Source organism: Nicotiana tabacum, chromosome 10 (assembly GCF_000715075.1).
Source record: "Nicotiana tabacum cultivar K326 chromosome 10, ASM71507v2, whole genome shotgun sequence".
In the NCBI taxonomy this organism is placed as follows: domain Eukaryota; kingdom Viridiplantae; phylum Streptophyta; class Magnoliopsida; order Solanales; family Solanaceae; genus Nicotiana; species Nicotiana tabacum.
This window is the reverse complement of record NC_134089.1, coordinates 171,431,651-171,445,027: the sequence shown is the minus strand read 5'-3', so window position 1 is coordinate 171,445,027 and position 13,377 is coordinate 171,431,651. Positions and strand designations below refer to the sequence as shown.

Here is a 13,377-nt window from a genome sequence, read left to right as displayed (position 1 = left end):
ATGCACTTCACTAATCCAAAGGAATTCTTTTGGTTAATTAATTGGTTACTCACATACGAACTGACATTATTGTACCAGTTTCTCCGATAAGTCGCTATATTCCTTGAACACGTGTTTTGGGGTTGGGAATGAAGATTAATAAGAGTTGACGAATCATTTAATCACTCTAATGAAAATACAAGTCACTTTTATGCATTACGACAGTTGACACAATTGAATGGGTCTTCCTATAATTTTGACCTTAAATTATAATGTAAGAATTATAAATTAATTAAATTATACTATTTTGTCTTACGTTTAATTGCTCAAATGTGATATTAAATTTTTTCTTTTTTCATGCTTAACATAGTATCCTTGGATATGGAAGAAACACGTGTTTCTATCTTAGTCTTTATAAACAAATGTATCAAGTTACATGTACTTTAACATATTTTCCGACATCAAACATCTAAATTCCCCTCAATTTCAATATGTTGTTCGAACTTTCATACAATATGTCTTTTGTATATTTTGTATTTGCTTTATACATAGTAAAAATAAATTTAATACAACTAATTATATATTATACAATTTATCTACAACTCATCTATAATTTATCCACAACATTCACACATTATTTATATCCAGTTAAATACAACTATAATAACATACAACTTAAATACAAAATTTATACAATATGTCTTTTGTATATTTTATATCTGATTTATACATAGTAAAAATAAAAATCATACAACTAATTATAAATTATACAACTTATCTACAATTTTCATACATTATTTTTACTCAGTTATATACAACTACAATATCATACAACTTAAATATAAGTTTAATACAATGTTGTTCAACTTTCATACAATAGTTAAATAAATAAAAAATATATATAAAAACAACAGAATACAATTTTTCTACAATTTTACTACAATTTCGTAAATATAATGTATATCATGTCTTCTTCTTCTTCGAGTTTCAATCTGAAATTCAGCCAAAACCAAGTCTAATCTTCACCAAAACCCCTCAAAATTGAGATATAAACTCCAAACCATATTCCCAATTGTTTGCAACAACACCCAATCCAAACAAATAATGATTTTTGAAAACCCAAATTCGAATTCAAAGCTTCAAAGTTTTTTAATGGCTGTCAATGGTGGAATTGCTGCTCTCTTTTCCTTTGCTTTACATTACTGAAATTAGGGATTGAGAGATAGAGAAAGACATAGAGGAAATTCTCAATTCTTTGCAACAACATCCAATTCAAACAAATAATGTTTTTTGAAAACCCAAATTCGAATTCAAAGCTTTTTAATGGTTGCCAATGATGGAATCGTGGGTGGGTGCAAGATACCTGAGGGAGAGGGATGAGATGTGGAGAGAGAAATGTGGGGGAGTGGAAGATATGTTAGAGTAATTTTAGGACACTAATTATTATCATTAATTTCCTTAAAATGTACATAAATGATAATTGAGTATATAAAATGTAATTATAGTAAAATTTGAGTAGTGAGAGTAATATAGTTTCATATAGGTGATTTGTTGAGGCCCAGAAGCATAACAGATAAAATAATTTTAAATAATTTTTTTATTATTTTATTTTAAAATTAGTACAACTCGTTTACAAATCATACTACATTACTGTCTATACTGAAGTTGAAGAGCTCAAGCTTATAGAAATTTTCCACACATACGATCGCCTTTTTTTAAAAAAATCTTAAAGTTTGTACTATAAAGAAAAAGAAAAAAGAAAAGAAAATGAAGCTGCTGCAGTTGACACTACTACGTAATATTCTTGGAGTGTAGACATCGTTGATTCCATTAGTAATTAGTAATAAAGAGTATATAGACTTTTTCTCCTGCTGGTGTCTAATTTGTGGGGTCGCTGGAATACGAGTGTTAATTCAACGTTTGTTTACCTTTCACTGTCTTTGTCTTCCATTCCTTTGATGCGCTTTTTATCAATTCTTTGTTCGGCACCTCTCTCTTGTTTGTACGTATTTGATTATCTCAATAATTGAATTCCTGTTGAAAAATGATGCGATAAATCAAGCCTGCAATTGCTGGCTGCTTTACTGACATTTTTGGATTTTTCTGCTTTACCTTTTTACTTAACCCCAGAAAATCATGACACCTCGCTTTCTGTTCTGTTTCTGGCTCATACTTTCCTCATTTTTTCAGTTACAGTCCAATTCTTGATCTTGGACTTTGGTCTGTTTTATAAACTTAGCAAGTGGCAGTCTAAAGGAGGAATCTTTTTGTTATTTTGGGCAAAAAGATATTTGCTGAAATGGGTTTCTGAGGAATAATCAAGAATTAACTTTTTAGAGGTTAGGATTGAGATGAATCTGCGAGAGAAGAGTGGGACTAATAGAAGCATGGATGTGGGAAAGAGAGTGGTGCTTGTTGCTGTGAATGCTTCAAGAGATATATCAAGAAGTGCCTTTATCTGGGCATTAACTCATGTGGTTCAACCTGGGGATTCTGTTAAGCTGCTCGTGCTCATTCCTCCTCATAGCTCAAGTAAACTTTATCTACTGCCCTAACATGCATTTACATACTACTAGTGTTAAAAATGCTTTTATGAGTATACTTTTTAGTTTATGTGGTAACGGGTAAACTTGGTGCCGTGTGACCAAGAGGTCATGGGTTCGAGCCGTGGAAACGGTGGGGATAAGACTGCTTACAATAGACTCTTGTGGTCCGGCCCTTCCTCAGACCCGCGCATAGCGGGAGCTTAGTGACCCGGGCTGCCCTGTTACTTAGTTTATGCCAGACATCAATCCTTCTACTTTATAGGTGGTTTGGCCAAAATCCCTGCTTGCTACCTGTCTTTGTGTCTTTAACTAAGCGAAACTTCACCGTTTTTCCTGATAATGAATAGGCATATTCTTCCAGAATTTGTAGAGCCATTGCTAGCTCAAGCCTTGATTCATGTCATTGTCCTGTTTAACTTGATCCGTGCAAGAATTACGCTAGTTCCATGTGTGTTTCTAGTTTCTTCAGTCTTTGTCATTTGTCCTTTCATTTGCTATAGAGCAATATGTTAAAGTGACTTGAACTACACTTTCAGGTAAAAGGCTTTGGGGTTTTCCTAGATTTAACAGTGATTGCACGAATAGCAACTGGAGATCATTGTCTGGAACAACTTTAGATCAGAAGGACTTCATTACAGAATCATGCACTCAAATGTTGCTTCAACTTCATGATATTTATGATCCAGATAAAGTAAGTGATACATCTAATTCTGAAATCATAGTTCCTTCAAGGAACACATGGGATTCAAACATCATTCAGTTTTATTTCACAGATAAAGGTGAAGGTCAAAGTCATTTCTGGGTCGCAGTCTGGAGTAGTGGCTGCTGAAGCCAGGAGAGTTCAGACACGATGGGTGGTGTTGGATAAGTAATACAGTGTAAATCTTATTTCATGTTTGCATGCATTAGTACTTTGTGTTTTGCATCTGATTAGATTGTAGGTGTTTAGTTTCTCTTGGTGCATGATGTTTGATTTGAATCTGTTTTGTGCTAAATGCATATTTCCTTGATGACTCATGTTCAGGAGGATGAAAAAAGAGGCCAGAATATGTATGGAACAACAACTGGACTGCAGTATTGTTCAGATGAAAAATTCTCAACCAAAAGTACTTAGGTTGAATTTCATTGGATCGCCTAACACTGACACTGAAGTCTCCCGTAGGTCACGAGCTTCTTCAAAACATTTAGGTGAAAAGTCTGATGATCCCTGGAATGAGATTCGGGTGCCAAACGTGACTCCAGCAAGTAGTCCAGAGCATTCATCATTCACCACAACTGACGCCGGGACATCCTCGATTTCCAGTCTAGACATAGGGGCCTCTCCGCTTTTCTTCTCTGAGATCAATTGGGATATGAAGAAGAGCTTTTCGCATAAATGCAATCATTATTCAGATGAATCTGATTCTGACACAGATAGTGAAAAGCTAAATTCTCCTACAACAAGCATATGTTCCCACCAATGGATGCAAGACATTCTCATTGCAGCAAAGGAATATTCAAGTTTCTTAAAGAAAGACTCACCGAGATCCAAAGGCACATTGCTAAAGTTGAAGCATGATGTTACCCCGGAGAAATCATTTGGACGTGATCAGGACCCTGGAGTTCGTCTAAAGAAAGAAAGACATGATCTGGAAGTAAACAATAATATGAGAAAAATGATGTCATTAACCAAAAATTCTCCTGCTGATCCTCCTCCACTTTGTTCAATATGCCAACACAAGGCACCTGTATTTGGAAAACCACCTAGGTGGTTCACTTATTCTGAGCTCGAACGTGCTACTGGTGGATTTTCACAAGCTAACTTTTTGGCTGAGGGTGGATATGGTTCTGTACATCGTGGACACTTACCAGATAGACAAGTCATAGCAGTCAAGCAATACAAATCGGCTAGTTCGCAGGGCGACCTTGAATTTTGCTCTGAGGTGGAGGTCCTGAGCTGTGCTCAGCATCGAAATGTTGTGATGCTGATCGGCTTCTGTGTGGAGGATGGAAGAAGGTTGCTAGTTTATGAATACATCTGCAATGGCTCCTTAGATTCTCACCTTTATGGTACCAGCCTCTCCACTCCTGTCTTTATCTCTCAATCCTCTTTACATCTCATGTCTTTCTCAATGTGTGACATTCAAATGCTTTAATTGAGTAAAAATTGAAGCCTTTATTTTTGGTGTGGTTCCACTTCCACAAGTAACTCCTGTCTACAAAAATCTGTCGATTATTATGAGAACTATATTCTTTGCTAAATCTAAATCACTATATCTGGTCGATTATTATGAGAACTATATTCTTTGCTAATGTGTGGAGCAAATAGGGAACAACAAAGCTTAGGAACCTGTCACAAATTCTGCAACCCATATTTATTTGTTGATAATGAATTTCTCCAACCTGCAGGACGTAATGGACATCCATTAAATTGGCCAGCACGTCAAAAGATTGCCGTCGGAGCTGCTCGAGGATTGAGATACCTGCACGAGGAGTGCAGAGTAGGTTGTATTGTTCATCGTGACCTGCGGCCAAATAATATCCTCCTAACTCATGATTTTGAACCATTGGTGTGTGTTGCTCTTGTACACTTTATGTTTATCTTTTTACAAGAATCTCTGGTCATGTTTTGGTCCTCTTTTATTTCTTTAAAAGTTATAAGCTTTAGATGATCTTGTAAATCTTTTTCTCTAAGGAGAAGTACTCTGGAAAGTAAGGTTTTTAGGATAAGTAGAAGTAAGACTGAATACATGCACTACAAGTTTAGTTAGCACAAAAAAGAGTAAAGTCGAGGTGACATTAGATGAGATTATGGTGCCTAAATGCAAGCAATCCAAATATAAGACTATGTTCCAAGAGAATGAAATGATAGATGAAGACCTACACATAGAATCAAAATCAGATGGTTGAATTGGAGAAGTGCTACATGGGTGTTATGTGATAGAAGGATTCCTACCAAACTGGAAAGTAAGTTCTACATAGTAGTTATAAGACCAGTAATGGTATATAGGAGTAAATGTTGAGCTGCTTAAGTCCAACACATCCACAAGATGAGTGTCGCAAAGATACAATTTTTAAGATGGATATGAAGTTCAATGGAAGAACAGGAAATATATATAGGCGATACCAATTAGTTGAGAAGATATTTTAATGTTGTTAATATGCTTACTTCAGGTCATATACTATCTAGGACTCTTTTAGTCCTATTAGAGATACTTATGCCAGTAGGAAATAGAAAGTACTTCAGGTATTTTTGTTTTTATATTTATTTTGTGTAATGTTGACCTGAGATGAATTTAAATGGGAACATGATTAGTGAGGATTCTTTTAGTTGACCCCAACTTGTTTGAAATTGCGGCATAGTAGTAGTAGTAGTAGTAGTAGTAGTAGTTGTTGTTGTTGTTGTTGTTGTTTTCAAACATAATGGAAGGGAAATAGTACTCGGAAATATCTGAAGTAATTCGTCGTTAAAATGTAGTAGGCTGTTTTTTTGTCTAAAATTGGTCACAAAATGATCTGTCTGCTTGTTCTGGCTTGCGTGTATTATTCTCTTCTTTCATCCTTTAATTTTTAGGTCCCCTCTTCATTTTTTCCTTGTGATATAGGTTGGAGACTTTGGACTGGCGAGGTGGCAGCCAGAAGGGGACTTGGGTGTTGATACAAGAGTAATCGGAACATTTGGGTAAATAGCTAAGTATGAAACATAACACAGTTGGCCCCGACTAACACTATCTTTCAGCCTTTTAATTGATTCGATATTTCTTGTTCAGATACTTGGCACCGGAATATGCTCAAAGTGGTCAAATAACTGAAAAAGCTGATGTTTACTCATTTGGTGTAGTACTATTGGAACTTGTTACCGGAAGAAAAGCTATAGACATTAATCGCCCCAAGGGCCAACAGTCCCTCAGTGAGTGGGTATGAGTTCTTTAAGTTTTTCTTGTGTTTTATGGTCACATCAAAATCTCAATATACCCGTGCTTTAATGGTGTAGAGTACTAATAGTTTATCCTTAATATTCCAAATGGACCAGGCACGTCCTCTACTGCGAAAGAGTGCCATCTCTGTACTCATCGACCCATGTCTAGGGGACTGCTACTTGGAGCAGGAGATTCATGGCATGCTACATTGTGCTTCATTATGCATTCGACGGGACCCTCATTCAAGGCCGAGGATGTCCCAGGTAAGAGATATACTGAAGTTTGCTGTCCAAAAACGAAAACTTGTGAAAGAACTGTTTGTCTTTTTTTGCTGCAAAAGCATCTATATCTGGAAGCTAACTATATGCGTCGACCTGTTACGCGTTGATCTATTGCTTTCTTATTCCCCCCACCCCCCCACCCCCCAAAGAAAAAAAGGAAAAAGAAACAACAAAAAGAAGAAAGAAAGAAGAAAACAGGGAGGACCTAATGTTAATAGATTCTTCATGAGTGGTAGCTGTAAAAGATCATTATTGAGTGAAGTTATTATAAATGAAGAGTCTCCTATTGTTTGTCCAGACCCCACTTGTGGGATTACGCTGGGTCTGTTGTTGTTGTCTCCTATTGTTTTACAGTAGCAGGAGTTTAGGTTAAAGCCGTCACTGTATATTTTCAATGGACTGTATATTTTCACTTTCAGTGTTAAACTTAACATCATGTTAGCAGCACCCTAGAATTACTTTAATATGAGTCTTATGTACACTCTGTTGTTCTCATTGCACATGTAGGTACTTCGGATGTTAGAAGGCGACGTGTTAGTGAACTAACTTTGTAGTAAAATGAAAATGCTTTGGAGTTGGTCTTCAAAAGAAGTCAAGTTTGACATAAGATAATTGAGCCAAAGCTGGCAAGGGCCATTTCAGAATAATGCTCCAACTGTTCTGGGGGCTGCAAAAAGATTCCACGGGCAGAAAGGTTCTCCTATGTACGAGACAAGGGAAGCTTACATGATCGGCAAAAACAAGAATGTCATGGCCATTTTTAGTCCTCCCACAATCATCAACCACATTTTGTTCCTCTTTTTGTACACTTTATGATCCACATGCATTATAGATGCTGTATAGCAGTGATAAGTATGAATGTGTAAAAATTATTTGATTTGTTATTCATAGTAGAACTAAGACGAAACATTGGATATGGGAATGGCAGTGAAACTGTAGCTTGTATGTAATGGTTTTTGGCTTCAAAAAAGCAATGTCTTGAATACACAATTTTGTTGAACTTTATTCTGTTTACCTGGAACAAATGCAGAAATAACCTTTCTCCCGTAACATTTTACTTTCGCGCTAAAGTCTAAGTAGTGAAGCTACTAACAATGAGAAAAGTATTGGGCCTCTTGTGCAAAAAAATTTCCAACAGGTCCTTTCTCTAGCCTCTACCTCAGAGCCGTGCACCTCCCCCCACCCCCCACCCCCCCACCCCTCACCCAAAAAAAAAAAAAAAAGAAAAGGAAAACAAGAACTTGGCTGTTTTGCTGACCTAGGAAGAGGAAGATCTTTTTCTTATGTAACTTAAAACTTGATATTGGAAGTCCAACTGGTTATGACTTGAGAGAGATGCTCAATTATGTGGAATCTTAATTATCATCATTTTGTTTAATGTTCCAAGTTTGTATTAGTGGCTAATGCACAATGAAAGACATCTTTCAGCGGATGCAAAAAGGAAACATTATCTTAAATTCATGAGACCTCAAAGGATGAAAAGATTGGCTGTCTAATATTCTAGACTTTAATCACCCCCAACTTGTGGCAAGGTCATGAGACGTGTGTGTATATATATAAATAAAACATTACGGCAAGTGATAAAGTCAGGAAAAGAAAGTTTATCTTTTGATTTGTTCCCTAAATCAAGATTCCTTCCTTGGGATAATTATGCCAAATCATGATTTTGATGGGGTTTTAGTACATTGACCATAAATTATATAGTTCCCTAGAAGGATAGAGATAAAACCATTAAATAAGTATACATCTTTTTTGACGTATACTCTATGAAGCAATTGGTCGCTAATATTTTAAGTAGAACTCTACTATGAGATAAAGCCAAGTTGAATAAGATATCTAACTACAAAAACTTTGAGTACTAAAATATATGCGCGTCCAAATCTAAGTTAGATCTAAGTTGTAAACTGTTGGTCAGTTCATTGATTTAAGTAATGACTATGGTGTGACAGCCAAGTCTTTGGCAGACAAAATACAGGTTAAAAATGATTAAATGGAAGACCCAAAATAGTTGACATGTCAAGTTGTTGATCTCTTTATTTTAAAAATATTATTAAGGACCGGCCTATCGGTATTTATATTTCAGTTCTTTGTGAATGTAATAGTTTCATATTGTAAGTCGTATTATTATTATTATTATTATTATTATTATTATTATTATTATTATTATTATTATTATTATTATGTCATATTTTTACTAAATCATGCATGTCTATTACTGAAATTGCCTTGTTAAATATTGTCCTAAACAAAAATATAGTACTATATTGTGCGGTACAATTATGTATTACTTAGTACTTACTAGAAACTTTTTTAAAAAATTCTAGAGATATTTCCCAACAAAAAAGCTTATCTAACATTGTAGATAATATTATTTATCAAGTGATTATTTTATCCTGATCACCTTAGCTTGATGACCATTTATTTTATAATTGTCGAGATATGAGATAATGGTGTGACAAATCTTCCATTACATGAATATTAGTTAAGGGTACTTTTTTATTGTTTAGTTGAGGTTTTACATGCTTAAACACATGCAAATGCTTGAAATATTAGCGCAAATAATTAATACATGTAAAAGGGTACCCCCACAACATATTCAAATCTAGAAAATTGATACTGTAATTATTATGATATTTCATAGGATAAATTAACCTATACCATCTTCTACTACTTAAGTATATCCTTTCTTGTGTGTTTTAATATGTAAAGGAAGGGGAGTTGTTCCTTGATTTCTTGTCATGAACCCAAGTTGGGAAAATATCCAAGAAAAAACAAATAGTAACGTGGCAATCCAATCATCTTCACTTGGTGTATGCTCCTATTTTCATAAGACCCAACTTGTACTACAAAACATATTATTACTCATATAAACCACTTAATATTTCCTCTTCTTTCCACAACCAAAACGAGAAAACTCATTCTGGATGTTGAGTTCTTGGAGTAATTGGTAGTTTGGGAAGTTAATAATATTTTCTGTAGCTAGGTAAAAATGAGGAGAAAGTGTTCACATTGTGGGAAGATAGGTCATAATTCAAGAACTTGCACCAGTTTCAGAGTAGGTGTCATTAGCTGTGGATTAAGACTCTTTGGAGTGCAAGTACTTGACAATATCTCTTCTTCATCTTCATCTTCATCTTCATCATCATCTTCTTCTTCTCATGATATTCACTTGAAGAAAAGTTTAAGCTTAGATTGCTTATCTTCATCTGAAAAGACTAGTTGCACAAATGGTTCTCTCTCTGATTGTCTCTTAGGTCAAGCTCATCAACATAGAAGGAAAGGTTTGGAATAATTATTCTTGTTTAGATGTATAATGGTTTCTCTACTTTTCAGTATAATAAGGTACTGTTGTATGAAAATAATTGTCGAAATCAGATTCCCCTATCGAAAATAGGATTGACTAACAATTTCAGAAGAACTAGAGTTACATGTTTTCTTTCCCTTCAACAGGTATTGAAAACCCTTTTTGGCATGCAATCTTAATAACCATGCATCTTCGTCTTTGTGAAAGGAAAAGTTTTGTGTTTGTTCTCTCAATTGAACATTCCTTTCCAATATCTTCATGCATGTATGATTTAAACTACAGTCAAACCTCTCTATAACAATCTCGTTTGTTCCAAATATTTTTGGATGTTATCATGAATTGTTGTTATAGAAACCATATACTATTATAATAGAGCATGAAATTTGGTTTCGGAAAAACTTGACTTTTACAGTGAAGTGTCCTTATATAAGAATATTGGTTATAGAGAGGTCGGACTGTATTCTTTTCGATTGGCCTATTTACAATGTAACTAGTCAAAGTCGTTCTATTAATATTTTGACATTTTTTTAATAAAGGCGGTGCTATATATGAGCCACTTTGATTGTAGCTAGCTAGACTATTTCACCGGATACATGTACTTTACGCCAATATAGATATAGATAATTTTATCCATCAAAGTTTAATTAAGCAGATGAGAAGAAAACCAGCTAACATTTTTTATTTTTTACTGAAATTCGAACCGTGTCTCATTTGATTTAAATACACACACATTTTTTTAATGTTAATTATATGGATATTGTTGGATGATTTTAGGAGTTGCATGGACAGAGGAGGAACACAGAACATTCTTAGTGGGACTAGAGAAGTTAGGTAAAGGAGATTGGAGAGGAATTTCAAGGAACTTTGTGACAACAAGAACTCCAACTCAAGTTGCTAGTCATGCTCAGAAGTATTTCCTCAGACTATCAACTCATCATCTCATCAACAGTAAGAAGCGCCGTTCCAGCCTCTTTGACTTGGTACGTATACTATATAGGATCCTCATCGCCTATATATTTTCTATTTCTATGTGTTTGGTACCATCAATGTCATTTTTTAGAAAAATATTTTTGATGACATAGTCATTCTATGGTCTTTGCATAGTTAATAGCAAAGTATTTCTAAGAAAAATATTTTTCATTAAATCGGAGAAAAATGACTTCCCTCGCTTACTAGCAGAAGTCATGTTTCTTATAACTATCTTAACTTTTAACTTCGTACTACTTATTATAACTATCAATTAGACATCATTATTACTAGTATTATTTAGTTCTCAAAAAATCCCAATCAATACGCTCTTCTTTTCACTTTAATTACTAATCAAATATAATATATTTGAAATTTAATGTGTTATTTTTCTGAACATGATAGGTAAGGAGCAACAACAAGAACCATCTTGATGCTATAACCGATTACATTAATACCAAGCCAGACTATGCAAATTCTCTAACTGGGATAACAAGCTTAAATGAAGTTTGCCAAGAAACTAGTTTATCTAATTTGATGGATCTCAATTCTGCTTCTCATCAGATGGTCATGTCTTCTTCTACTATTATGTCCAACTCTCCAGTGGCAGCAGCACTTGATTTGGAGCTAAGTCTAGCAGCTCCAACAAATGTGGATAAAAGCAAGCCTAATACCTTTCTAATTGGACCTATTCCTGTTACTTAACGTACTCTCTATGCTATAATGAATGTGTTTTCCTTTTATCATGTTACTATATAGAATGTAAACTCCTGTAATAACTCTATTCTCCATCTCTAACATCAAATTTTCAGGCAACGACTTTCCAAGAGAAAAGCATTTTTCTCAAATATTACGTACTATTAGAAAGTAATAATGGGTGAATAATAATATCGACCCATTCTTTTTTTGTTTTGAGGGGTGATGGGTGGGGTTAATTGGGTTGGAGGACATCTGTTTTAGGAGTTTTAGTTTGGCATAACGCAAATAAATTTGGTATACCAAGTTGTCAATTGTCACATCGTGCATTCACTTTTAAGAAAGTGTCCTTTGAACCAACAAGCATACCTCCATATCTTGATAAATAACACTGATAATCTCTGTATTCATAGTTATTCACATGTTTCCTGTGGAGGATAGAGATTTGTCCTCTTCCCCCTACTCCCAACATTTATTTTATCCATTAAAGCTAAAGCCTACATCAGAGATATGATTGTTTTTGTTTCACACATCTGACTTCTGAGCATCTAAATTCTATACCGACGGATATTGTCACTCTACCTATCTATTCTAACCTTACTCAAGTGCATTTTTTTTTTTTTCATTAAGATTGTTCAAACTCTAATCAATGAGGCGTTCTTGAGACATGATTAAGCCTTGAACTCATTACAAAGTAGGTTATGTGCTTTGGCCCGCTCAAACTGTATTTTAGTGTATTCACCAAGGCGTACACCTCATCATTTATTGTCTTTCTTTATTAAAACTCGTGCTTTATTTATATTTTTCACTTAATGCTTCAATAGATTTTGGGGTCTTTTATTTTTACTTTTTGCCTTTGATAACACTAATGATTCAGTTCAATTCTTTGTGCACAATGCTACAAAATTGAATATATAGTAGGATTATATAGACAAAATAAATGTCCATTCACTAGCATTTCTTGATTCAAGACATGTATAAGCTGTCCTTTAGGTCTCTTGTGAGTTGGACCACTATAGTAGGACAAGTGAGAAAACTAGAAGCTTTCTATGGACCCCGTCCCTGCCCCTGCCCTTCAACACACCATTGTGTTGGTTGTGGTGGCAAAGTTTCACATTGTAAGTTGATAAGAAAAGAAGCTAAATACTAGTATAAGATACAGTAATGCTCTTAATGGTGTGAAATCTTTCAAAAAACTCGGTGCACTTGGCTTAAGCAATTGATCATTGGAATTGCAGAGCAAGAACTCCAGCATATTTGAGTTTGCAAAGTTAACTAAAAAGACATTAAGAAAGTTCATCCAATGTTTCATTCAACGAACTCATTAAATGTATATATTAATCATAAAAGACGGATATGCTATGGACTATTAGTTTTGGATAAGGTCACGTCTAGGGGTGTGCATTCGATTTATCGATTCGATTTTGACCCTTATCGATAATTATTTATCGATTATCGATTTGTACATATGCTTATCGTTATCGTTTCAATAAGGTTTCGATTTTTTCGATTTCGATTTATCGATTTTTGGGGCTTATCGATTCGGTTATCGATTACACCAATAAGAAAATTTACGGGATTCCACGGAAAGTATATCGCTACAAACACACCTAACTAATATGGACAAAAGGAAGCTAAAATAAGAAGAGCACCGTTTATAACATAAAAATTGTGTCAACAAGCACATGCAACGAAACTAAAGTAAG

At 34.6% G+C, this 13,377-nt stretch overlaps 2 protein-coding genes across 4 annotated transcripts; both read left to right on the top strand.

Annotated features, from left to right (window-relative positions):
* Positions 1-1,935: 1,935 nt before the first annotated feature.
* On the top strand, positions 1,936-7,710 carry LOC107832562 (inactive protein kinase SELMODRAFT_444075-like). 3 transcript variants are annotated; one of them, XM_075223560.1, is made up of 9 exons: positions 1,936-2,511; positions 3,062-3,216; positions 3,299-3,393; positions 3,550-4,574; positions 4,914-5,074; positions 6,110-6,186; positions 6,275-6,422; positions 6,538-6,687; positions 7,213-7,710. In XM_075223560.1, the coding sequence occupies exons 1-9, from the start codon at positions 2,331-2,333 to the stop codon at positions 7,249-7,251; spliced, it is 2,031 nt and encodes a 676-aa protein (XP_075079661.1). In that variant the 5' UTR covers positions 1,936-2,330; the 3' UTR covers positions 7,252-7,710. The 3 variants fall into 3 exon arrangements, 2 of the variants coding, with proteins under 2 accessions (XP_075079661.1, XP_075079662.1); XR_012695904.1 differs by having other exon boundaries at positions 1,937-2,511; positions 6,110-6,198; XM_075223561.1 differs by lacking the exon at positions 1,936-2,511 and having other exon boundaries at positions 3,078-3,216; positions 3,286-3,393.
* Positions 7,711-9,343: 1,633 nt separating this feature from the next.
* LOC107832572 (putative transcription factor At5g61620) lies at positions 9,344-11,802 on the top strand. The gene is made up of 3 exons (XM_016660435.2): positions 9,344-9,986; positions 10,784-10,989; positions 11,381-11,802. Exons 1-3 carry the CDS (start codon positions 9,695-9,697, stop codon positions 11,678-11,680), a joined length of 798 nt encoding a protein of 265 aa, XP_016515921.1. The 5' UTR covers positions 9,344-9,694; the 3' UTR covers positions 11,681-11,802.
* The last annotated feature ends 1,575 nt before the right edge of the window (positions 11,803-13,377 follow it).